The 26,942-nt window shown below is 40.1% G+C and overlaps 2 protein-coding genes across 2 annotated transcripts in view; one reads left to right on the top strand and one right to left on the bottom strand.

Annotated features, from left to right (window-relative positions):
• The window catches only part of stab1 (stabilin 1), a 60,722-nt gene that overhangs the window by 24,133 nt on the left and 9,647 nt on the right, over positions 1-26,942 (bottom strand). Inside the window, exons 12-38 of the mRNA XM_029430738.1 lie at positions 25,215-25,337; positions 19,076-19,213; positions 18,809-18,880; positions 18,267-18,380; positions 17,893-17,946; positions 17,421-17,501; positions 17,165-17,323; positions 16,702-16,764; positions 16,356-16,448; positions 15,504-15,590; positions 15,308-15,419; positions 14,172-14,358; positions 12,967-13,057; positions 11,765-11,923; positions 11,112-11,207; positions 9,998-10,093; positions 8,691-8,738; positions 8,389-8,522; positions 7,832-7,943; positions 6,543-6,620; positions 5,768-5,869; positions 5,568-5,672; positions 4,105-4,239; positions 3,384-3,512; positions 1,753-1,806; positions 838-951; positions 107-669 (exon numbers count right to left, since the gene is read on the bottom strand). Coding sequence (XP_029286598.1) covers positions 107-669; positions 838-951; positions 1,753-1,806; positions 3,384-3,512; positions 4,105-4,239; positions 5,568-5,672; positions 5,768-5,869; positions 6,543-6,620; positions 7,832-7,943; positions 8,389-8,522; positions 8,691-8,738; positions 9,998-10,093; positions 11,112-11,207; positions 11,765-11,923; positions 12,967-13,057; positions 14,172-14,358; positions 15,308-15,419; positions 15,504-15,590; positions 16,356-16,448; positions 16,702-16,764; positions 17,165-17,323; positions 17,421-17,501; positions 17,893-17,946; positions 18,267-18,380; positions 18,809-18,880; positions 19,076-19,213; positions 25,215-25,337 — 3,299 coding nt within the window. The remainder of the gene's footprint in view (positions 1-106; positions 670-837; positions 952-1,752; positions 1,807-3,383; positions 3,513-4,104; positions 4,240-5,567; positions 5,673-5,767; positions 5,870-6,542; positions 6,621-7,831; positions 7,944-8,388; positions 8,523-8,690; positions 8,739-9,997; positions 10,094-11,111; positions 11,208-11,764; positions 11,924-12,966; positions 13,058-14,171; positions 14,359-15,307; positions 15,420-15,503; positions 15,591-16,355; positions 16,449-16,701; positions 16,765-17,164; positions 17,324-17,420; positions 17,502-17,892; positions 17,947-18,266; positions 18,381-18,808; positions 18,881-19,075; positions 19,214-25,214; positions 25,338-26,942) is intronic.
• LOC115008241 (nuclear factor 7, ovary-like) lies at positions 20,937-23,463 on the top strand. The gene has a single exon (XM_029431700.1). The coding sequence runs from the start codon at positions 21,187-21,189 to the stop codon at positions 22,567-22,569; it is 1,383 nt and encodes a 460-aa protein (XP_029287560.1). The 5' UTR covers positions 20,937-21,186; the 3' UTR covers positions 22,570-23,463.

Raw genomic sequence — 26,942 nt, 5'->3', positions numbered from 1 at the left:
GTTATAGTGGTAGTAGTTATAGTGGTAATAGTTATAGTGGTAGTTATAGTGGTGGTAGTTATGGTGGTGGTAGTTATAGTGGTAGTTATAGTGGTGGTAGTTATACTGGTAGTAGTTATAGTGGTAGTTATAGTGGTGGTAGTTATAGTGGTAGTAGTTATAGTGGTAGTTATAGTGGTAGTTATAGTGGTGGTAGTTTAGTATGTGTGTTATGGTGGTGTAGTTATAGTGGTAGTTATAGTGGTGGTAGTTATGGTGGTGGTAGTTATAGTGGTAGTTATAGTGGTGGTAGTTATGGTGGTGGTAGTTATAGTGGTAGTAGTCATAGTGGTAGTTATAGTGGTACTTATAGTGGTGGTAGTTATGGTGGTGGTAGTTATAGTGGTAGTTATAGTGGTGGTAGTTATAGTGGTGGTAGTTATAGTGGTAATAGTTATAGTGGTAATAGTTATAGTGGTAGTAGTTATAGTGGTAGTAGTTATAGTGGTAATAGTTATAGTGGTAGTAGTTATAGTGGTAATAGTTATAGTGGTAGTAGTTATAGTGGTAGTAATTATACTGGTAGTAGTTATAGTGGTAATAGTTATAGTGGTAGTAGTTATAGTGGTAGTAATTATAGTGGTAGTAGTTATACTGGTAGTAGTTATAGTGGTAATAGTTATAGTGGTACTAGTTATAGTGGTAGTAGTTATACTGGTAGTAGTTATAGTGGTAATAGTTATAGTGGTAGTAGTTATACTGGTAGTAGTTATAGTGGTAATAGTTATAGTGGTAGTAGTTATACTGGTAGTAGTTATAGTGGTAGTAGTTATAGCGGTAGTAGTCGTGTCAACAGACCATGAATAACCGAAGACATTTGATGACACAGCCTGGCACTGACTTCCTCCTGGTTCCAATTCGCTTCCTGTATTTACAGTTGGGTCGCATGTTAGCCGGGAACTGCTTTTTGATCTGCAGTAGAAGACATTAGAAAAACACAGTAGAAACAGAAACTGAGAGCTATTACCAAACACAGGGAACACATTTTTTCTTCCAGTGTTTGGGGCAAATAATAACATTCACACCGGTACACCACAGCATGATTACATCTCATCTAGTCCTGTCAACCCACACTCTCTGAATGTTAGAATTTGAAAGTGGATTTCAGGTTCAGGTTACTTTATTTGTTCTTGTAGGTAGATTTGGTTTGGAGTAGATAAAGGATTTGTTTTGACACACATCTAATAAACAATAGTCTGCTCCAATAATCACTAAACCACTTAAATAAAATAAATAAGTGTTGTTTCTATAAAATCTGTGCAACGTTGCCTAGACTGCTGGAACAAAGCTGTTTTTATAACGCAAGGTTCCGCCTGGTGTGTCCCTGGTTACCCTGGCAATCAGTCTATATAATAATAAGATATAATACTAGATAAAATCGGTTAAATAAAAGCACGATAGAATAAGGTTTTCATGGTTTTGTCAGTGTGTAAATAAGTCAGTTTGATAAAAATTCAAATATGAAATTAGGGATGTTGCGATATACCATTATTGAAGTTAACCACAATATTAAATATATATATATATTTTTCTATAGATATGGGGATAATATCATTATCGTGTGAATGTGATATCGTTACAGCCCTAGATGAAGTTATGCAACTCTGAAGTCAGTTTTGGGGACTGTAGATTGTGATTCTGCATAAAGCTGCACATACAGGTGTTAATGATATTTTGTCCACCACCTCCTGTGAATTGTAACAGTTTTCTTACTGGTTTGTAGCTGAAGAGGCATCGAGGTGGTCCTTCACAGTCTGAGCACCTTCCCTGGAGAAAAGGGCAGAGAAAGAGGGTCAGAGGGGTTGGAATAACTGGGACAAACATCCATCCATCCATCCATTCCATAAACGTCTCAGAACCAAAAGTCTCTACACTGCTAATATAATGTTTTTCTATGGAATAATGCTTAACATTTTAATAAACTAATTAATTAGACACTCCCAGCCAGTAGATGCATTTAAATCTGCCTCAAAAAAGAATGGTTAATAATGTGATCCCTACAGTATCTGTGGTCCTTCAGTTCATTAAATCCCTGCAGTCATCTCAAGGCAGCAGAACACACGTCTTAAACCTGCAGCCTCTGCTTTCTGATTTCGATGAGGACACAGATTTTCTTTAAATGAAAGTATCGATGAATGAGGTAACACTATGATGATTGAGCCTCTGGCCCAATGATGACAGTAATAAAATATTTATGTATTTGCAGTATTATGAACTCGGTGTCTGGCGAGATTCATGGAAAACATTTTGTATTGAGTCACTGCTAATGCAAACCGATCATATCCTACTGTAGCAGCTTCATGCTTCATTTAACTGGTGAAACACAAGTTGACTCTTATTGTGAAGTCGTCACAGGAAATACAATGCGTTTGTCAGTGATCTTGACAGAGACCGCTATCGTTCAAAAATGCATCTACGAAACAACGGTTATATTGACCATATATATATATATATATGGATATTGTGGATCTGTTTGAAATATTGCAGGGGGTAATGGAACAGCCTTGTGAGAGTAAGCTGTTCGATGAAGAGCTGCAGGCGACAGAAACTTCTCAGCGAGCATAAAATCAGATCTCGGTTGCTCACAGAATTATGGAAAGATTTGTTGAGCTGCCTCCAGTATTTTGGGACCTGTAGTATTAAACCACATTTTCTGTTACGACCAGTAAATAGGAAGTCGCCAAATCAACCAGGACTGAAATCTTCACATGGAAAAGACACCAAGTTGCTGCTAAATAACCACACATGATTCACACTGACTGCTGCGTGATAACTCAGTATTCTGCTGTTTATGTGGGACACTCATCGATCTTGTGCATCAATCTTCCCTTTCCCCTTTCTTTAGCAAGTGGCATTCAATGTTTTATTCTTGAAATGCATTATGGTGAAAACACTCCTGTCACAAACATTATGATATGATGTGACCAAAACCATGTGAGATATAGTAACATTTAAACTGAAATACTATCTGACTGGTCCTATCAAAACGGCTTCACCAACTGTTTTAATCGTCTATTTCTATCGTTCAACATTATGATTTCCTGGAGATAGCAGCTTCTTTATTTGAGGAGCCTTGTTCTAATGCTTTACTGTGATTGGCTCAGTTGTTTCAGAGCAATAAGAGCAGATTTATTATTCACCTTACCGTCGGATCTATATTCACCTTCACCCAGCGCTGCTGCACAAACATGAACCAAACCAGGAGGTTCAACCACCCGTTTGTCTGTCCATCCAGCCATAATCTTACTATCATTCTATCCATCCATCCTGTCATTGATCCATTAATCCATTCATTAATTAATTCATCCACCTTTCCATCCATCCATCACTCCCTCCATACTTACGTTGAACTGCACGCTGACCGGTTTGCTGCATCTGTTGCGGTAGATTTTAAGGACCTGTGGGAGGACTATGATGACACCTTGCTGCGTCTCAATGACATTGCCGTCAAGAGGAACACCGTTCACAGCTGTCTGGAGGGCGAGAAACAAATCAGACTGTTCACTCCACCTGACAGGTAAAGATGAACACATTATTAGAAGACACCACACCGGTGTGTTTGCATGTTGCTTGTTACTGCAGTTAATTTCTATAAAAATGAACTAGAAGACACTTGAAACTTGCTGCAAAGAGAAAGTCCATCACAGTATAGGAAGCTTTCATTTTCTGTCCACGCTTTCATGACCTGATAATGCCGCTGTGAGCAGGAAGTCTCCTCGGTGGAGCATTCATCATAGAACAGTCAGCTGCTGAAAAGCATTTGTTTTGACAATCACTGTTGTCATAAAATCAAACTCAGAAGACAAATGATCAAATATGGACCTTCTTAAAAGGTTAATACTTATTTACTTTGTTCTTGTTGTTTCACAGCTGATTCTCAGGACTTAGAAATTAACAACGATTTATAGCTGGCTGGAAGGAAATCAATCTAAAACCTGACTGGAATGCGAAAGCAGCAGTGTGTTCCTTAAACAAACAGACAAGTCTTCAGCATTCTGGTGTGAGAAAGCTTCTGGAAGGTTGGTCACATGACAGTGAAGCTTGTGCCGGTCCAGCTATTGTTACCTGGTTGTATTCGTTTGAGTGGAAATGGACCTGGTAGTCGCTGCCCAGCAGGGTACTCTTCACTGTGCCATCTGACAGGTGGTCAGGGAAGAGCAGCTCATTGAGAATCACATGGTACTTGAACACATTAGAATCCTGGACAGATACAGAGATACACAAAGGACAGACAGACAGAGGAAGCGAGTTAAAGCAGAAACTTACAACTTTCACAAGTGGATTTATTGTCGGTGCCGCTGTCAGATCGGTGACGTTTTCTGCTTCTTCTTTTTTGCTACCTGGAGAAAGTCACTGTAAACTACTTTTTTGTGGTGCCTCTTAACGAAATGCTCTTTGGTAAGCAATGATGCAGTGTTTATGTCTAGGGCTTTTATTGTGAAAGGGAGATCGCGACCCAGAGGGGGACAGAAATGCATTGTAAAGCGAGGCTTATTATAGCAAACCAATTTAAATGCTGATGGTGTCATTCTTCATATTGTGCAATCAAAATTGACTTCAAACTTTGTAAGATTAGAAGTCTGAAACGTGTACACTACGAATGTAAGCTACAATCGAGCGTAGAAGCATTTTACCAGACATCAGACGACCTTCGTTGCTTGGCAAGAATTCTGCTAAATGCCTTTACACAAGGACGCATATTCTGCCCGTGACCCTGAAAGAGCCAAAGGCAACATGATGGTTGGTAATGTGCAGTTAGTTTGCTTGTTGTATCTGCATGACATGCTGTGTCTCCCTGACATTCATATGCAGCACCGCTGCTGAATTGTGAGCGTTGCTGCTAAAAACCAAGATCATTAAAATTAATTATCTCTGCTCTGTTGTTTCCGAGTGCAAGGCTTAGATGCACCGTGGACGTGCCTGAAATGAGCACCAGTTGTCTTTGTTCAATTGTTCCCAATGAGTAGAGCGTATGCAGCTGCCAATAGAAAAACATGTGTTTTATTGACAATAGGAGTGTTGGTAACACCTTAGTGAACAAGTAGACAAGCTTGTTGTACAGACTAATCGTGAATGTTTATTTAGTGGCTCGTTCAACAAGCTATGGTGCAGGACAAGATGTGAGTTCTTGTTTTCATGTTAGATAAGAAGGAGACTTTAGCAGGAAAGCTAATGTGGGTTGTTGTGTAGCTGCTGTCTGGCCCTGTGTGACTGTCTGATCTGCCTGTGATAGAACGCTGACATTACTGCTTAATGCAAACATGGTTTAAAATTAAGCAATTTAATTGGCTGTAGGGAAACAAGTTGAACTTGTTTAACAGTATACAGATGGAGAGATAGTGTGTGCCATCATGAAATCAAACAATAAAAAATATACATTTCTCCCATTTGGTTTCTGATGTTTTCTCAAAAGGATAACACAAGTGCTCTACAGAGAAGACATTTATGTTGTAGCATCCACTCTTGTGTTCTTTTGATTAAAGTGGAGGGTTTACAGGTCAGCACTGGCTCATATTATCTGGACCTACCAGGAGGGAGGAGTTAGTTGTGTTGAGGTACTGCCTGATGGCATCATCTGTCGGCAGCAGGAGAGTGAAATCAAACACACTCAGATCCTCGGACAGATTGTACATCTATGAAAAAAACACACACACTAAAACACTGAAAAAAACCTAATAAGATTAAATTCAGACAGAGCGACAGACAGAGCGACAGACAGACATCTTACCCCAGCGTACTGTCTGAATAGAGTGAAGGTGGAAGAGGACTTCAGGAAGGCGTTGAGGGTGGGCGGCTCGGGGGGGATGTCTGAGCGGCTTGGGGCCAGAATCTGACCACAACCAAAGAAAAAAAAACAGGGTTTCAGTTCATTAAATATTTGTGTAGAACTAAAAGGACAGGGGTCTATGAGATCTATTCTATTCATGTCTCCCTCGTTCCCCCCCTAGTGTTTCCAAGTAGTATTACTGTTGGCACCGCTGTTACAAAAACAACCAGATCGCTTTCCTTTTTCCTCAGTGCCAAAAACTAGCGACACATGTAGCGACTTATTTAGACCATCAGGGGAAAAGCAAGAAATATATTAAAATGTATTAAACTGTAATTCATTCCCATTGCTGCTCAGAGTCAACAGCACGAGGTCTCTCCCTCTCCTTGTGCCTCAACCAACACATCCACTGAGCTTTATGCAAATGATACACAATGAAGTTACCAATATGCAATTGAGATAATTTGTTTGCTGAGCCACTTTTGAGAGATCAACCAAATTCCTGAACAATTTGATGAAATCCCTCTTAAATTGGGGCTTTAAGGATAATGTTGTCTGTCAGTTTAACATACATCACCATGACATTTGCTGTGGATGTTTATGGCTGGATGAACCCTTTTAACAACCCCATGATCTTTCCTCTCGCGCCAGCATGGCATCAAGACAAACTCTAAGAAGCTCTAAGAATAACCAGTATGTTGTTTGCTCTACTCCTCCTGGCTGTTAAGACTCTTACCTGGTCTATGATGTGGATGTAGCCATTGATTGCAGGCAGGTTGTGGGTGAGGATGGATGCATTTCCAATGTGGATCACCTGGAACAAAACAACAACAGTTAAATACAAACACTGCATGTGTGTGTGTGCCTATATAACTCTGAACTAGCCCTGAAAATATGTCAGGTGTGATAGTGATATTTTAGCAGACAGACCAGACAGGAATTGCGTGTAATTAATGTCTGATCTGCTGAGGTGTTAGTTCATTACATCGTCTACAGCGGGGACTGCGCCATCCAGTCTCTGTGAGTGAAGCTGAGCTCTGGGATCAACTGAGGTCAGAAAATAACTATAATGTGCTGCTGCATAGAGATATTCAATAATGAAGTAACAAGAATTTAAAACATTGACTGATGTTGCAGTTCAACTGTTTCTTATACATTACATCCATATTATTGGAGTTATTTAAATGTTCTATATACAGAATTCAGAGCATTAATGAAAATAACTATTTGCTATGTACAGATATAGGGGAGTAATGTTGTCCTGAGTGGAGAATCAAGTCGCTCTCCCTCTGTGTGTGTTGTAATCAGAGTTTCTTAGTGCTCAGTTTAAGTAGCTGTGCCGGCCACACGTGCTTGTGAGTCCCTGAGTGTATGAGCCACTGGCTAGCTAATGGCCTCTGCTCTGCACTGGGCTAATACGACTGATGGGAAAAATACAGATACTGAGTGTTTAGCAGAGCAGGGGACAGGGGTGTGAACTGCTGCTGAACTATAGATCTATTAAAGAGCATTCCTCAGTTGATTGATCAGCACATCTGTCTTTACTGTAAACAAGCAATAAACTGATCTGAATCAGTTCTTTCCTTCGATGTATGTCTACATATATATCGCGGAGGGAACAGTTGCTCCTCTGAGCAGCACACAGCAGTCTTACAAGCTTACGTGTGTGAGTTTGATCATCTTTTGTATGTATAAACTCAGCTCCTTCTTGCAAGAATATTGATTAAAACTCTTATTTGATTTGGATCCTGACTTTGTGGTGTTATTAAGAATATCTTTCCAACAACGACAGTGACCGCTGATGTCGCAGAAACGTAAGGGCCACTCTTCGGTCACTCCGGCCACCCCCAGCCTGAATTTTGGATTTAGCACCTTTAAGGAATAGTTCAACACTCATTTGAGTACAGTTGTGGTATTTGCACCTCCTCTTCAGAGGCTGAGCATTTTACACTGAAAACTGATGTTTTTGCACAAGTAAATCCACCTAAATGTGTCGTCAGTCCATCACAATTTCCCCATTCTTACCCCGCTGATGTTGCTGATCTCCCAGTAGGTGGTGGGATTCATGGTGGGAAGCTTGCTGCCCACCAGTTTGTCCAGATCCTCTACAGAGTAGATCCCTGGAAGGATGTGGGCCCTGCAACCAGGAAGAGCAAAACACAAATCACTGAACACAAACTCACAACGTGCTCCTGAGAGATTGTGACTTGAAAGTTTAATGTTCCAGAGTTTCCAGTGTAGTAAAATATTTACACATGGTCAAAACTTCTAGTGAATTCTGGTTGCTCTATATCCTGGTGGATCCAGTTCAAGCATGAACATTGCATCAACATTGTCAGAGAAAACAGCTTAGCTTCTGGGCGTCCTGGTAGCTAACCTGGTAGAGTCCTGACCGTAGTGGCCTGGGTTTAAATACGAAGCCATTAGCTGCATGTCCTCATCTTTCTCCCTTCCCCTTTCCTGTCTATCTTCGTCTGTGCTTCATAATTAAGGGAAAATGTCCCAAACACAAACTCAAAGTACCTGAGCTTAGTGAGTGTGTGTGAGTTACAAGTATCTGATCAGTATGAGAAGTGACTGACCGCAGGAAGTGAGTCAGGTGGTGTCGGCTGGTCCAGAACGAGTCCTGAGCAACAGTCATGTTCCTCAGAGCTTCTCTGGACGGAACAAACACTGTGAGGTTCCCATTCAGGTCCTCAAAGGAGTAACCATACTTCTGATCTCACACACACACACACACACACACACACACACACACACACACACACACACACACACACACACACACACACACACACATTTGTTTGTTTGTTCAAACACTGACCATGTTTTAAAACAGAAAAAGTAATAAGTGAGTAACTAGAGGAGTGAGGTTCTTACACACCTGAGTCAGTCGGTAGAAAGGGTACAGCTTTGTGTTCATGTCCAGCTCCTACAAACACAAACACACACATTTATTATGGTAGCAACATTTTATTTTTAAATGTCACTTTCAGCAGGTCATATCAGCTGTTGCTAATTAACTTTAATTATGTGAATAACTTGATAACAGGCCAAAATTAAACATGCAATTGTCAGGTTTGTCGGCCTGTATTCTGCCAAAGATCATTCGTAAGGGAAGACCCTCCACTCTGTAACAATCAGAGTGGACTGATGGGCTAATTCACAAAGGATTGTGCTGCTTTTGTAGCCAATAATGCACAAAAAAGACAAAAATAAACTGTATGATTGTCGAAGCACCCGCAGGATGAAATGCACCTCTAACTACGCTGCCAAGCAAAAAGCTTCTCGGTTCCTGTGCTATTTGGATGTAATCAAATGAGGTAATATGCAAACATTTAGAGCAAAATTGGCCCCTTTTTATGCAAGTGAGCCCTTATTGTAAAAACAGTCCAATTCACAAAGATCATCACCAACAGCCACAATTGAAATTATTAGCGTCTTGTAGGGTCATGCTCACAGTTTCCACTGATCATGGCAGCAGTGAATGATATTCTGATCATGCCACTTTCTATTAATAAGTTAATTAATAGGTTTCTCTCAGTGAACTTCCTTGCCTGAAGTGTTGAGGAATGCCTCTGCACCTCGTCGGTCAGGACCTGAAGCTCGTGTTCTCAAAATGTTATTTTTCCTTTTCCTCTCTGCTAATGTTCTGCTTACTGTGTTCTTGACACAAAGGCAACATTTATACGTTGCCACATGGATAACTACAATCTGATGTTTAAAAAGGGCAAATTGCACTAAACATTATGTTATATCATTAGTGCAATATCTTCTGTGAATCAGACCTGGAGACGGAGCAGATAGCGGTTGCGAGTGATGCGCAAATCATGGCGCCATCAGCGGCCACAATCCATACTTTGTGAATTCACCCCTCAAGTGTTTTTGTAGTTTCAACATCTCCTACAGAGTGAGACGTCTTCTCGGTAGTGGATCGCTTCACGTCAATTTCAGGAGTCACAATCTACCAGTTTAACTTCTAATCATATTATATGAATAATTTAAGGCAATCAATGTAATAGTTTTGATCTTCAGCATTTAGGTTAAGCAGCTTGTGTCAAATAAGATGTAATGCTGTTATTTCAATGTGTCAGACACATATTTAAATCAACATTTTATATCTGCTGCTGTGTAAATCAATGTCATGGCTGAGACTTGGTATCCCAATATTATACTGGTGTGATTACTTACCTCCATTATTGTCCCGTAGCAGATGGTTCCGTCTCCAGCGTAGCCGCCAGGACAGGTACAGGTGTGAACTCCACCCTGAGAGACCTCACACTTTGCCTGACAGTGTGCAGCAGAAAGGGATCATGGGAAATGAATGAGACAGCAGCAATTACGGAACAATGACCAATTCTCTGTTCTCATATTTTTATGAATGAGTTGTCACTCATAACACAAATGAACATGTTGCATGTATGCTTTGTTTAGTAAGATAACAATAGATATCAATTGTGTACATATGGATGATGCAGAAAGACTAATATGGCTGTTCACATGTGAAACATATACATTAGCCAGTTATCTAGAGAAAGCTCTTGACCCAGATAATCTGTAGATATTTAATATTGTTTTAGGTGAACAGATCATTTGGGAAATTGATTTTCTGATTAAGTAAAATATTGTTGCCTTGTATTCCCATGTGGGATGGGTCAAAAGAAATTAAAATAAAAAAAAAGAATAAATGTTGTGCATTAAAGTAAAAAAGAATCCAAACTTTAATCCCTGGAAGTCTGAAAATTACGTTTAAAAAAACTAAAATACAACATTTATTTTTGAGAAACACTATCCTGGTGACTCCACATTCATTAGTGGTAACTGGTAAGTTAATAACTATTATCACTGAGAACAATTGTTTACCAAAGTATGACAACAAACTGTTTATCTCCACACAGAAGGAGTCAGGACATTGTTTCAGATGTAATTGTTTGGTGCTTTAAGCACCACAAACCATTTACCTCAATTAAGGTGGAGGCAGAAGTCTCAGCAGCAGAGATCCTTCGTTCTGTGTTTATGTTTATTTGGACTCAAAAAGACAAGTACTTATAATTTATGTAAAAACTAAAGCCTATTTGTAATTTTCTTGCAGGTTTGTGGACGTGTGGTTCTGCCGGAGACGATGCACCACATGAGTGTGAAATTACCACAATCAGAAACCCACCCTTTAATTAAAAGCAAATCTTTCTTTATGGCTGACATGATATGACACCAATACTGTTTGTGTGTGTGTGTGTGTGTGTGTGTGTGTGTGTGTGTGTGTGTGTGTGTGTGTGTGTGTGTGTGTGTGTGTGTGTGTGTTTACCAGGTCATGGCAGCCTCCGTTGTTCTTGAGGCACGGGTTAATGAGGTCACACACAACACCGTTCCCCATGTAACCTGTTTTACAAACACACTCACTCTGCAGACACACAGACAGAAAAACAGTTCTTAACAGTTTTCTTCAATATTTCAGGAGGCAGCTAATAAATCAATCTTAATCTTAATAAATCATACAGACAATAGTAGATAATGAGAATAAAAGAGAACAGACTTGGACTAGTGTAGTGTAGTGACTACTTTAAAAACACTGACGTTATCAGTTGACCTGAAGTCATGTTTTAGTTACTGAATGGGCCTACCGGGCACAGGGGCCCAAAGTGTCAGGGGACCCCCTGGGCCTTCACCTACAAAATGTAACTCAAAGAGACACCAACCAGGAAGAGACTCAAAATGACCACAAAGACACAAAACAGCTGCAAAGAGACACAAAAAGAAGCAAAATGACTGCAAAACAACAAAAAGAGGCTAAACAACTATAAAGTCTGTGAGCATTGCTCTTCTGTAGGAGAGATGGTGGAGCTTTTGCATGGCTGTGCCCATCGTCTCATAATCCGCTCATGAGGAAGTGTTAATAGCCGTTTAGTTAATTATCATTAACTAATTCTTATTATCCATCATTAATTGTTTGTAACTGACCTGTCCAGGTCCGATGTGGTTACAGTCGGCGTTGGAGCTGCAGCCTCCTCGACTCTCCAGCTCACAGTTGTTGATCCCCACACACACTCTGCCGTCACCTGTCCAACCCTCAACACACAGACATGACGCATTACCTGGACCCACATACACACACTCGGCCTGTAGAGAGGGGGGGAGAGGATGTGTTTTAATGGCAGGTAGACAGTCTTCAGGTTAATAACGACCTAATATTAATTACTAAATGGTTTATAAGCACACTATAGAAACTGGCATTTTTTCAATATGATATCTGCTGATGAATGAATATATGAACAGATCTGATCCAGACGGACATCTGTTTATGTTCTTAGTCAGAACACAGGAGGACATTTCACTCGTGGAAATCCAAGCGGCTGCTGTTATTTGGTTTGACAATGAAAAGAAATGCACAGTAAACCGTAGACGAATGGAACAGTGCATTTAAATACATGACATACTTTATTTACCTGAAGCTAATCAGATATACACTGATCATGGATAAGAGCCTCATACAACCCTACTTCAAAACATCCGAACTATCCCTTTTATGGTCGGACTGTGCAGAACTCGCTCTTCTCAAAATCACCCCAGTTTTAGCTTCTTTACACTAGTCAACCATTTCTTTGATTATTAAAATCCATTTTTCCTACATATGCCAGGCACCAGAGTACGTCAGTGAACTTTTAACTCCCGACGGTACAACAGGCCTGTTGGATCTGCTGAGTTAGGCCTTTTAGCTGCCATAGAGTCCACGTTAAGGTCAAGGTGACAGAACTTTTGCTGTGCTGGTGCCTCAGCTTTAAAATCGGTTCTTAAAACACATTTCTACAGACTTTTATATACTTAGAGCCTTCCTGTGTGACCGCTGGACTCATTTGTTTGCATTAAACAATGGTAAATGCTCATTCACTTCTAATGTGCTCATTGGTGGTTATTGTGAAAATACTTGCTCCATTTTTAATTAGATCAAACAACTTTAGATTCTTTATGTTTTACCATCATTGATCAACGGTGAAATTATTATTAACAACGCAATATCGTTTTGTTATTTTTGCAGATTAGTTCCAAGTCAATTGAGAACAGAGGTTTAAATAAGTGTGTGTGTGTGTGTGTGTGTGTGTGTGTGTGTGTGCGTGTGTGTGTGTGTGTGTGTGTGCGTGCGTGCGCGTGTGTGTAAGTCTTACGTTGGTGTCGCAGCCTCCTCGGTTCTTCAGGCAGGGGTTGCTGGACGAACAGGAGTGACCGTCACCCTCATATCCGTCTTTACACAAACACCTGGTGCAACACACACAAACACGAGAGGAGGAGAGTTACTGGTGTTGCTCACCTGTCAACCCCTGCTCATATATTCTGTTTATTTTGCATAGAACCACTGAAGAAAAGAGCTACAGTGGTCCAGGTGGGAGATAAAAGTCACTTTATTTAACGGTCTGCCTCAGGAGAACGAGTTACAGTGAGAAACAGCTGGGAAAACAGTGTGTGGGCAGGTTCCACATCTCTCTGTGATTCAGGGTTTATTTTACCTGTATAAATAAAGGCTAAATAAACCACAGTTGGTGATTATTGGAAGAGTGGAAAGACGGTTTTGGTAAGTTTTATTTTGTTTCTGTGAAAAAGGTTTAAGAATATTTCCTTTCTTGAAATTTTGTGAGATTCATTTATTTTTATTTTTTAATCTAGGAGAGCTTGTGGAACTTAGTGAACTTGCCTCTCGAACAAATCTCCCAGACGTCCAGCTGACGGTAGGCGGTTGGAGAATTGAACATATCGATCAACCCCCGAGGGAATCTACAAAAGCTACTGCTGCCATGTTTGGTGAGAACGACAGTTTGATTAAATATGTGATATCGAGCACTTCACTTTTTTTTCTCTTATTATGTTAATTGTTATGTACCAAACACCAAGGCGAAAACCTACATGGTAATAAACTTGATTCTGATTTTAGCAGGTGTAATGTGTACCATCTTAGCTGTGTGTATAAACAAAGTACAGCTGATGCTGATGACAATGCCTTTAGTTTTGCATGTATTTGATAAACTGATATTTTATAAGTTAGCTAGAGGATCAAGGTTTTCACAAATCATTCTCTAGGGGACAAGAATGTCGAAATCTTTTACTCTTAACCACAAATGTGAACCTCATGTTGGCACTAGAGGAAAAGTGAGAAGGATTCATCCTCTGGGAATCATGAATGTCAAGGCAATCCATCCAATAGCTGTTGAGATATTTCAGTCTGGACCAAACAGTCACAGATGAAAACTAAAGACTAAAATTGTTAATAAAATGACTAAAATGTGACTCAAACTAATACACACTTTTTCATTGAAAGATTAACAATAAACCTAAACAAGGGGTGCCAAAATGAACACAGGGAGTTGTAGTTTCTTACATAGTATGCAGTCCTGTGTGTGTACAGTATGCGTGGATGTGGCAGTGTTCCTTCATGCCGTCAGAGTTGCAGGGCGTGGCCGTGTTGTCACAGTTTTCTCCGGAAAATCCCTCCAAACAGGATCCTCTCCGACACACACCAGAGCTGCCTGGACGGTTGTCACACACACCGTGGACACAGTAACACTCTAAAAAGACAAACAGACACACACACACCATGGTAATTATAGGTTAGTCAGTGTGCAATCGTGAAATAATATTGCACCAGGCAAAACATGCAACAGACTTACTTATAAAACTGATTGAAAAATATATATATTTTAAGTTAGAGCTGCGATTTACACACTGCGAAATATGTAGGTATTATATTCCAGTTAATCTTCAGAAAAAGACACTCATGGATGATTATTGTTGTAAGAGTAGAAAAGAGGCAGGTACCATGTTTTACTTCCTGACTTTGATCCAATGATTCTTGCTATAGCACCGCCATGAGGTTGATATTTGTGATTTTAAGTGAAATGTGTCTCAACATCGATGTATTGCCATTACAGACATATGTGTGTCCCCAGGATGACCTAAAATAATTATGGTTATATTATATATTGTATTAACGGCTGCCAATATACTATATATTTGGTGACCCATTTTAGCATTTTTTATTTGTATTTTCTTTTATCCGTCTGAGAGAACGACGCCATCCTTGATTGATTAACGAGTGGACAATCTCCTCTCGCTCTACCCGTCCCGTAGCACCTTCCTCCCTTTGCTGTTCATTTTGCTATTGCGAGAAATGCCTGCAGAGAAACACAGAGAAGAAGACGGCTGGCCAAATTCCTGAATAGAATCAAAGCTGGATTGTCGAGGTTAGAACGCTGTACGCCGGGTGTATTTATCTCAAAGCACGGCTGTGCCAAAGTACAGCCCAAACCATCGTCCATTTCGAATACCATCGTACAAAGAGTCTACAGCTGACAGTGATGACACAAAATTATGAAATCTCAGTTTACCACTCACTGTAGACTCAATTATTGAGTGTCTATTATAAAGACTCTATTGCACTGTATATGGAGTAGTGTGTAAACTACAGCCGTAGTCTTGTTTGAATACGTCTCTCTCGAAGTGAGGAGGAGTTGTTACCTTTGTCACAGTTCTCTCCATGCTTGGATGAATCTGCACAGAGGTGGCAGGCGACACCGTTGAAGCCTGACTGACAGCTGCATGAGCCGTTGCCATGGATACCGTCAAAGCACTATATGTGGTAAAAAATAAATAATTAAAACACATCATCAGTTGAGAAACTAGGCTCCAGCGACAGAGTTTGTTTGTTGCTCACCGTTCCTTTGTCATAGCAGGGGTGCTGGAATCCTCCAATACAGGGTGTACAGTCCGGACCATAGAAACCTTTACAACACTCTGCTACCTGTTAACACACACACACACACACACACACACACACACACACACACACACACACACACAGACACAGAATGTTTCAAATAAAAGGACTATTCCACCATTTGTGATGGTGATATTTTATATCTCTTTACTTTAGCCTTTTAATGCTGCTACTCTATGCCACTTTAAACTAATTTAAATGATTTCATTAATTTTTGCTACACCTGGTTTAACAATGAATGTGTAAAGGTAACTGAGATAAATTTCAGAGTGTGTATTTTTTAAAACCCTGAGATCAAATAGACCACGGGAAAAAGAGGAAGTTTCTCTGATAAATGTGTATTGGAGAAAAACTGGCTTTAACCGAAGGGAGTAAACCAGCTGAAGGGCCACAGGGGCCCATTGTTGATCTCATGCTTTCAAAGTATGGCTCTGATAGTTTAAAACATTGACAAGAATGGTGTAATGAATGTGATTTCCCGGCAGTAGGCTCGTTAAGTACGGCACAGATAGGGAAACTAGGCATGATTTCCAATGTTATTTTATACTATTTTAATTCTGCTATTTCTATAATGGTACTTCAGACTCATTTACATCAACACTGTGATTATTGTACAGTAAATGCTCTTATTCTGTCTGATCTTGTACTAATTGTTATGTTTTTGCTGTGAAGCACTGCAATTCTTGTATGAAAGGTGCTATACAAATAAAGCTTATTATTATTATATTATTATTATTATTATTATTATTATATGTAGTAAAGACAGCTTAAATGATGAATAAAACTCACCGTTTTTGTGGCATTGCAATATTTGGCGCAGCCTGCACTGCGTGTCGGGTCGAGGGGAGACCTGACGTAATCACAGCCGACCTGATGAGTGCTCTGTTGACAGACACACAGATTTGTTAGCTTTAAATTCTTGTCTATGTTGCTTGCCAGACATGTTTCATTGGGTGGGTCAATATTATGGCAAAATGGATGAACAAGCAAGACTTATGGATCCGGCAACCAGAACAAAAGCAGGAATAATTATTGTAAAAAATGAATAATACTAATACAATATGTAATTGTCACAATATCTACACAAATCTATAGAGTAAAATAGAAACATTGCAGTAATAATGACGTGTTTTACCATATCAGTGCTGCCAACTGGACAGTGAGTCTCATAGAGATAACTGCAGTGAACACATGGAGTCTGAAAAAACACAAACAGAATATTTCTTTTTTTACAGTTTGCGTTAATGATAGCTTTAAGTTAAGATTATAAAACTGGTGATGCTGGTTAAAGTCATTTTGTCCGTAACAACTATTACTCTCGCTGCTGACATGTAGCTAAAGTCAGTTAGACACTTACCTGGTAGATAGACTGCAGGTCTATCTCACATGTGTCTCATTTTATGAAATACGTTTTCATTTACAGAGAGAGACGCTCTTATCGATCGAACACAGCGGCTTGTCAGCTGATTAGCCATGACCGGCCGATCAGTCTCATATATCCGATTGTTTGCTTTTTCATGTACAATGAACATCAAGGACTCAGTGTTACTGTTTGTTTGATCAGAGATTGATTTGACTCTCAGCCTCGCTCTGCTCACCATGGTGATATTCCTCTCGATGATGTCACAGCGGTGAGGCAGGATGGGGAGGATAGAGGGCGGATACAGAAGCCCGTCAATCATATGGATGATCCCGTTGGACGCCACAATGTTGGTGCTCGCCAGACGAACGCCCTTCTCGCCCAGTAGGATGTCACCCTGGAGTGGGAGGAGAGGGAGGGACCTTGTGTTAATGGAAATTAGTCAGGAAACAAGTGACATTGTGAGAGACACTGTGAAGAACCAAGACACTTACATTATCTGACACAGTGATAGTGACAATCTGATTAGCCATCGTCTGAATCTGAGGGAGAATAGCCAACTCGTCGACTGTCAGCTACAGATGAAAAAAATAATTGTAAGGACAGAGGATGTCGTATCCTGTACAGTCTGTGAAGCCCACTGAGACAACTGTGTAATTTGTGATATTGGGCTATATAAATACATTTGATTTGATTTGAAAGTTCATGGGGTCATTAAATCTAAAGGGTTCATGCAAGAATGTGATCAGGAAATATGACTGATGTGTGTTCAAAGATTAATATGTGTAGAAGTGGCCTGTGAGATTAGGATATATCTTGATGTGGACCAAAGTGTAGACAGAAAGGCCTTTCTTTCTTTGCAAGCAAAGCAAAAAAGACAAAAGACTAAAAGGTGGAAGAAGCAGGAAGGAAGGATTGATATAAGGATGGATTGATGGAGGAAGCGTTGGGTGGGCGTTGTCTTACCCCAGCCTGGGAGAAAACATGGTGTCTGAGAAGTTCCTGAAGTTTATGTTTGTCCTAGAAAGAGAAGAGCCGAATATCTTTGAAAAAATCATGATAATCTTCACATAAGCACAATGATAGCTAAAGGGTTGTTGACATTATGTGAGGGTAAACTAAATATTGGTGAGCCATTCTTAAGATGTACATGTTCAATAGGACCCAATTGTTTTGAAAGGTATAGAGCACTGGGAATCAGACCAACACATTGTTGGTTTTTGTCTTTTCATGGGATAAAAATAAAGAATGTCAACAGTCATTTAAAGCAAACTGTATGTTATCTGCACTAATCATAAATACACTAAACAAATGAAAACCTAAGTACTAATTACACCTACGTCGTGTAGCATGTACAAGATGCTGCCGTCTCTGGATCTGTCCACAGCCTCGTTGGTAGGGATGAACACAGTTAGGGGTCCCGGACCCAACAAGGGTGGTGGCGACCCACAGTTCTACAAACACATCGTATCTCATTAGAGCCGAGGATTTAACATCGAGTTACAACTTTTCTGACAGTTGACTGTTCGCTAAGCGCCACCTCTCCTCCATCACTGTTGCTATGGCTGTCTTTACATATGCAGTGCATTCAAAATCGTACTTAAGTAAGAGTATAAAAGTATTAGTATGAAAATGTACTTAAAATACAAAAAGTAAAAGTAGTAGTCAGGGATGTTAACGTTAACATCTTATGTTGGGCAAATAAATACATTCCTTAGACTTTTGCTATTACATTTATACGTTTCTAAGTTTTGATGACTGGACCCTCACTGTGAGAGGAGAATCAGGACTGCTTCGTCTTACTGACCAATAAAGTTTGACTGATTTCTTCTCATGTGAGAATAAATCTCTTTGACGTTATTGGCCAGAACAAAATACTCACATCAACCAAAGACAGGAAGCGGTTGTATTTTACATCCTTGGTCAGAATCTCTCCAATCTTTTTATCAGCAAACTGGACACAAGAAGAAGACGATGATCAAATGACTGACATCCACTTTAATGCAGGTAACACTCCAGTAAACAGGAAGTTATCCAGTATTCATTTAACTGGGCATACAATGAATTAAACAAACATATTGAGCACCAGAAATGCTCAAACAAAAACATTTATGTTATTTTCTGTGAGTCCAGTGACCTTTTAACTAACCTGTTCATCACGAAGAGGCGTGTCAGAAAGTGTCTTTGAGATTGGCCGGTCGATGATGTGGATAATCCCATTGGCGGCTGGCAGGTCTTCCTGGATGACGGTGTACAGTCTGCTGGGGTCGTTCATCAGGATGAACTTCTACATCAACCACACAGAAGATACAATCATAGTTTATGCAGTTAAAAGTATGTGAATTGTTGACAGGTAGGGGGCAAACATTATTGAAGTTCCAGCATCTACTGTAAGTCTGCAAAAAATACTTTGCAAATGGCCTAAACAAAGAAACATGATTCTTCAGTGTACTACACACACTGTTTTTGTGTTTCTGTGAAGGAAGGGGGGGGGGGGGGGGGGTTACTCCCAGTGGCTGCTGGGAAGACAAAAGGGGTTTTGTTTGAGAGAGGAAATTCTGAGTGGCTGTATCTGTGATTTGTGTGTTTATGTTCACTTCAGTAAACTAGTAATTTATCTCTGACATGTAACGTGATTTACTAATGGTGTATCACTGTGATAGCAGTGTGTCAGGGGGAAATGGAACATCATTGGGTGTGAATGCTGGACGCACACACCTTTCACACTATAAGAAATGTCCACATTTTCTGGGAAATATTTGGCATTTAAATTAAGGGATGGAATGTTCAGAATTGACATATTCTCACTTTTTCATGCATTTTTAACTCTTATGTACTAATTTATACTTTCAGCTAGAAACTCCATACGAACTTTAAAATGTGGACCATCTTTCATACATTGTGGGTGTTATTTCAATTCCAAATCCCACGCACTTTAATACAGATTATTGCTGGCCACTCAACCAAAATACGTGCTGAGGGGCGACTTTTCTTTTTCAAACTCATCTGAGGTCCCTTGCAATACTTTGAATTTTGAGATCAATGGACATGACCGCATTAAATACAAATGTGTTGTTTTAGACACCTAACACACTGCCAGAGTACACTACAGAACGATGTATTTGAGAGGACACAATTATCTTTCATGTGATATGTCTGATCTAGTGATTTATTTTAGCACCAACATCCTGTTCCCAACTGTTTATTATGCATTGTAGTCACATCACTCATTAGCAAATGTTCATCTGGACAGGTCATCACTTTCTTATTAATTGTTGATGCTTTCATTAAAAGATTGTGAAGAATATTCAACTTTCTGCCACTTTTGCAATATGGAGTTGAGTAAATTAGTATTTTAGAAAGCAAGTAGCAACAAGAAGAGTCAAGATGTGTTTCTGTCTCTTTCTGTGCTTCTACTCTCGACATCATGTTAAGATCCAACAAATGAATCTGTAGGCTTTTAACATCTGAAGAAGATTTACCCGGCTTTAAAAAGGATAAGAATTCTGAAAACACTGGAAAAATCACCACTTCATTTGTCTAACTTTGAACGTTGGAAGTTATTTTACAATAACTTGAACCTGAACCTTGAAACTTTGACAGGAAATAACTTTCTGTGTAAAGACAAATATTGCTTTTAGTGATAACACGCATACAAGTGACTAAATGTTTTTGGTCAAGTGACTTGCAACACGCATGTCTTATGCTAAACATGAGCATACAGAGGCACACACCACCACGTCCACTGAGAGAGGTGAGATGCAGGATCGAACACTGGGATTACTGAATACTTGCACTTAATGATTGACTGAGGTCCTTGTCTGCTGTGTTTTCAATTTAATTCAAATGTTTTCTCAGTCAGAAAAGAATCTCATCTGTCCTGTCTGCCGTGAAATCTCTTAAAGATCCTTGTTAACCTGGAGGGAGTGTGCAGTCTGTGTTCCTCATTCCACCGATGTATAATACGTCAAATGATGCACGTAATATGACACTGCTGCACTTTGTACATAGTGTGTTCCTCATTTACTAGCAGACCAAACTCCAAAAAGGTGAAGCGAAGAAGGAAAGAAGCCACCGAAAGGAGGAAATACTGGCAACACTGGAGTACTCGAATACAGCCACTTCAATCTGCTGCTGATTTTACATTATAAACATGAGTTTATAGGAAAGTACAACTCAAAGTGAAAGTAAAACTTTCAACTGTCTTGACTGGCCGACGTCCCCGTCTGCTTGCTGTTTTCAGCTTCACTCAGAGGTAACATGTCTTCCAGATCAGAGGAGGATCTCTGCTGTCCTGTCTGCCATGAAATCTTTAAAAATCCTGTTGTGCTGTCATGTAGCCACAGCTTCTGTAAAGACTGTCTGCTGAGATGGTGGAAGGGGAAAGAAAGACGCGAGTGTCCGTGCTGTAAGAGAAGATCCTCAAAGAGTGATCCACCTCGTAATCTGGCGTTAAAGAACCTGTGTGAGGCCTTCTTACTGGACAGAGATCACAGATGCAGTCTGCACTCTGAGAAACTCCAGCTCTTCTGTCTGGACCATCAGCAGTCGGTGTGTCTCGTCTGCAGAGATTCAAAAACACACAACAACCACAGATTCAGACCCATCGATGAAGCTGCACAGGATCTCAAAGAGGAGCTCCAGAAATCCCTGAAGCCCTTAGAGGAGAAACTGAAGATCTTTAAAGAAGTGAAAGGAAACTGTGATCAAACAGCAGAACACATTAAGGTCCAGGCCCGACACACAGAGATGCACATTAAGGAGCAGTTCAAGAAGCTTCACCGGTTTCTGCAAGAGGAAGAGGAGGCCAGGATCTGTGCTCTGAGGGACGAAGAGGATGAGAAGAGTCAGGTGATGAAGGAGAAGATTGAGGCTCTGAGCAGAGATATAGCAGATCTTTCAGACACCATCAAAGTCACAGAGAAGGAGCTGAGAGCTGAAAATGTTTCATTCCTGCAGAACTACAAGGCTGCAGTGCAGAGAGTCCAGCAGCGCCCCCTGCTGGAGGATCCACAGCTGGTCTCAGGTGCTCTGATCAACGAGGCCAAACACCTGGGCAACCTGAGCTTCATCATCTGGAACAACATGAGGGAGATGGTCTCCTACACTCCTGTGATTCTGGATCCAAACACATCCGACCCAGAACTCATTGTGTCTGAAGATCTGACCAGCGTGAGAGCTGGAGAGAAACGGCAGCTTCCAAAAAACCCAGAGAGGACCAAATTCTCCTGCTCCGCCCTGGGCACTAAAGGTTTTAATTCAGGGACGCACAGCTGGGACGTTGACGTTGGCGACAACAAGGACTGGGAACTGGGCGTGTTGGGAGAAAACATCCAGAAGAACGGACGCCTACAGTCTGGATTGTGGAGAATTTTGTTCTCCAACAGTAAATTCACAGCGTTCTCCACGTTAGGTCAAGAGGAAGATCTACCAGTGAAGAAGAAGCTCCGGAGGATCAGAGTTCATCTGGACTTTGACAAAGGAAACTTGTCTTTCTTTGATCTTGATACCAACACACACATACACACCTTCACACACACCTTCACTGACACCCTGTTTCCGTACATTTACACTGAGAATCACCTCCCACTGAAGATTTTACCAGCGAAGGTCTCTGTGATGGTGGTAAAACACAGTAAGTGATTATAATGATAGGGTTGATGACAATGTCCGTTTAACAAGGTATCTTTTCAACAATGAATATATCTGGTTGCATTCGGCCAGAGCGGAGCTGTTTAATGACAATGTTGGATTTACAGAATTATATATGTATATAAAGCACTATGGTTTTATTACAGTTTGTATGCGTGCTTGTTCCTTAAGGCACAGGTTACTAAGCTGAGTAAAAACACTAAGCTGGCAGGACATATTGTGAACCGTGTGCTACGACTTCTGCTAGCAATGTGGCAAATTATTTTTAGACCAAATCCACACCCACATGTTATTATAATTACATGATAGAAATGTAGTCCTGTCTCCCAATATGTAATTGCCTTGAGTCAAAGGTGCACATTCCCCTCGCTCATCTGATCAACATTTATATGAGCAGTGAACTGTGAGAATTGCTTGTTGACTTGAAGAAGAAGTCCCATTTAAAATAAGTATTTATAATAACAATGTTCCTAAGAAGGGGATGTTTACTTGTTTATGAACTTCACCAAAAATATGTATGTTTGATTATGCCTCTGAAGAGTTACATTTAACTAGATTATCTTTTATCAAAAGTATAATTCAGGTTGATGCCACCTGGGTCAAAGTGGCCCTAATTCCAGAGATCCTCCCTGATTGGCCACAGACAGCAGGTGACAGGGTGGAGGGTGTTTTATGTACTATATATATTATATATATTTATCTGCCGATATAAATTAGGTTAATTAATATCTTAATGAAATTGTTGATGTTTCTTTAATCTGTAAAATCAGCAGCTGCATGCCAAAACTTAATACTTCAATAAATAATGCAAATGTGAAATATATGTGGGAATGGGAATTGTATATTCTTGGAACCTGTTTAAATCATTAAACTGACAAGTATGTATCTATATATTCATTTTTACTCTTCAGGGCTGGGTATTGTTAAATACTGCATTGTACCAATACCAAAATAATCTGGCATGAGGAAAATAAACCTGTTTTTGTTTTACCAAATAAATCAAACGTATTGAATGCATTGGTGTTTAATTTTGTTTTAACACAAAAATGCTCAAAAAGTCTCAACTAATTAGCATAATGATGGGGTTAGTGGGGTTTGTGAAATTGAGCTATATAAATAAAATTGACTTGACTTTGACCGGAAACATTTCGGTACTTTACAATGATTGATATTCGATACCCAGCCGTAAACAAAAGCGTGTGACTCTCCTGTGACTCCTCAGAGCTGATCTCAACTATAGTGACGAACATTTTGACATGATGATGAAGCTGATGGAGGTGTTATTAAGTTTACGGTGGTGGGGGTGGATGATGATGCTTCATATGTACAGTAGTGAAGAGAGAAAGTGTGATAATGTTTTAAGAGATGAAACTTACATCTTTACTTCATCACTGGAATATCAGTTAATAAGAAAAAGGAGGTTTTATTTAACAGAACAGGCATAAGGGGGGGGTTTTACTTCATAATATGTTATGCCATGTTAACAGTATGAATGTCAACTAAACTAATGAATAAAAACCAAAATCAATAACTTCCTTTGGATTATTATGATTGTGGGACCAATAAAAGTGAAGTTAAAACAACATCCTTATGATTTTCTTCAACTATCTAGACAGTTTTCACATTTATATCCCTCATGAGGACCTTTCATCAACAGTCACTGTGATATTCTACATTCTCTTCAACCAATCGAGAGGAGAAAGAAATCTGCAGGTTATCTCGCCACAGAGCACTCTACCTGGTAACTTAAATGGATTATAAATGATAAATAAAAAGCTATTTGCAGCATATAAATGTATTATTTTATATTTAAATGATAACAACAGACTCAAAGCTGAACAGCGTGCACCTGCACATTCATATGATTTCTGAGAATAGTGTTGATAGAGATGTATATAAATGTATATAAATGGTGATAGAGACAGAGTTGTCTTTTTACATTTATTTGAGATCTCAAAGGTACCAGTCCTACAGAGCGCTGGTGTAGTCTGTAGGAGAGCCCAGACACATTTGGAAGAAGACACATAGGCATTTTATACAATTTGGTTTGGAGACGAGGTGATGAAAAACCACAGGGGGCCGGGCCAAACTGCCCTTTGATGCTTGTAAGGTAATAGTTATGTAAACAGAATAGTGAGTGATACACTCACTATTCTGTCTCAGTGAGTTAATCAGTTTGATCAGGATGTGGCTGTGTCCTGTCTCTTGTTAGTTTATCAGTTTGATCAGGATGCGTCTGTCTTGTATTAACATGAAATGGCAGTTGGACCTGGTTTGATCTAACCGACACTCCTATGTTAGCATCAAATGGCAGTTGGCTTGTTTAACATAGGAAACTTGTACATAATTAAACAGTAGACATTTAAATTGCTATTACAATAGAACGAGCCGTTCTGATATGTTCACATTCGAAGCCTATAGAGTAGTGATCAACCACACGACCCGACCCGCCAACTTCATGCATTAAAGTAGCACAAACATCACGACTGAGCCGAGGACTGTGTGTGTGTGTGTGTGTGTGTGTGTGTGTGTGTGTGTGTGTGTGTTCCCTCTCTCTCTCCACTTTGCTTCATGTCATTAACATTAAGTTCCAAGAGTTGTTAACAGGCTTGTGGAGATTGGAGATGAAGTGTTACCTTGTTGCCTTTGCTCCTCAACTTGGCTCCTCCGTACAGGTTGAAGTCTCGCCCCTCCAGATCCTTGTAGAGGTGCTGACCCAGGATCAGATGGTTTTTACACAGCAGCTCCTCATTACCGCCCTGAAGAGACATCGTAGCAGAGCGGCTCAATAATCTGTTTATCGATCATTTTCTTCAGATGTCCCTGGAACCGCAGGGACATCTGCACTCTCTTTCTTTTGTGAAAAATTAAAGCGCAAATGTGTAAAGCCACAAAACTGGAAAACAAAGCTGCAAACTGTGAATGAAGGAGATCCAAATGAAGTCCAACTGATGCAACAACACAATTTAAAGGCACAAATGATTCTGAGATGCACCCTACAGTGCATGAGGATACACAATTGTGATGTAACCTGGTATCAAAGGGTGTTTTGGATCTTTTAACATCAGACATTTTTGGCCAGGATTAATCAGACCACATACGTAAATCACTCGTTCTGATCCATACTCACGTGGAGGCTCTCCCAGCAGCCTCTGGTGAGTACCTGTGCTCAGTAGCTCTTTCTGCTTTTTGCATCAGTCGGCTTCTTCTTTGATTTCCTTTTTTACTCCTAAACTGAAGCTTGACCAAATCATTGACTACTGGCCATCAAATTACAATCAGGCATTCAAAGAAATGTCCGCTCCGCGTCTGAGCAGCAGAGATTCTTTTCAGCTTGGAGAGTTTTTCAACCCATGAAGATGTCGAAAATACTCCAACCTGTGAAGCTGATTTGACCAGTAATGTATGTAAACCAGTCAGAAGCAGAGCTGTAAGCATTTAGATTTGATGCAGGAACATTTTTAAAATAAATAAGGTACCTTGCATTATGGGTTTAAATGCTTTGCAGATCAAAAACTAATAAAGCAAAATCACAAAATGATCTTTCACCCAGGAGGACTCCTATTGTCCCACTTTAGTGTTTTCACGCTCAGGTGTGCATCCCTCTGCCAGGTTCAAGATCGACCATTAGCTTCCACTAGATTCTTCTTTTTTGCCATCGTTTCACAGATAGATAAAAACAAACATATTTGTAAAAGCTAACTGACAGATATTGGTTTCATCAGTATTTAGTGGTTTTGGCAGAGCCCCTATATTCAGTGCGGATCAACACTGCACTATATCTGCAGTGTTTCCCCGACCATTGTCTTGGGGAGGCGCTGCTTTAGAAATAGTAATAAAACCTGTTTAGTTCGTCTTCACTTAGGTCATCAGTGCCTACATTTATCACATAAATAAACTCTCATTTGTAATTCTGAAAGTGTCAGATTTCACTCGCACGAGAGTAAGGAGAGTTCATTTGGTGTCAAATTATTTCAGATTTTTAATCCCAATAATAAACTTTTGGGATGAAACTGTGCGGAGGACGGAGCGGTCGCAGCCCTCGCAGTGCAGTGGCGCCGAGTGGAAACCTGCAGCTCCGCAGCTAAAGTTTGACCGGAGAGGCCAACCACACAGCTACCCACTGCTAAAGATCAAAGTGCTATGAGCGTCATCAACAAATATCTGTATTGTAAAACGTCCGGTGTAATCGGTAACACCGGTGTTGTCTTGAGTTCGAGCATGGAGGAGAGGAACCTCAGACAATAGACTAGTGAAGTGTAAGAAGTTATTTAAGCCTCAGATGGAACTGCTCTGAATTTTAAACTAGTCTGATTCACACCTCTAGAGCCGTTCACCAGAAAGCTGTTTTCTCATAAAAAAAG

This window comes from Cottoperca gobio, chromosome 5 (genome assembly GCF_900634415.1).
Source record: "Cottoperca gobio chromosome 5, fCotGob3.1, whole genome shotgun sequence".
Lineage (NCBI taxonomy): Eukaryota > Metazoa > Chordata > Actinopteri > Perciformes > Bovichtidae > Cottoperca > Cottoperca gobio.
This window is presented reverse-complemented; position numbering and strand designations above follow the sequence as displayed.

Bases quoted from the DNA above. Each gene is read 5' to 3' on its own strand.
- LOC115008241 (XM_029431700.1), top strand. From the start codon at position 21,187: ATGTCTTCCAGATCAGAGGAGGATCTCTGCTGTCCTGTCTGCCATGAA.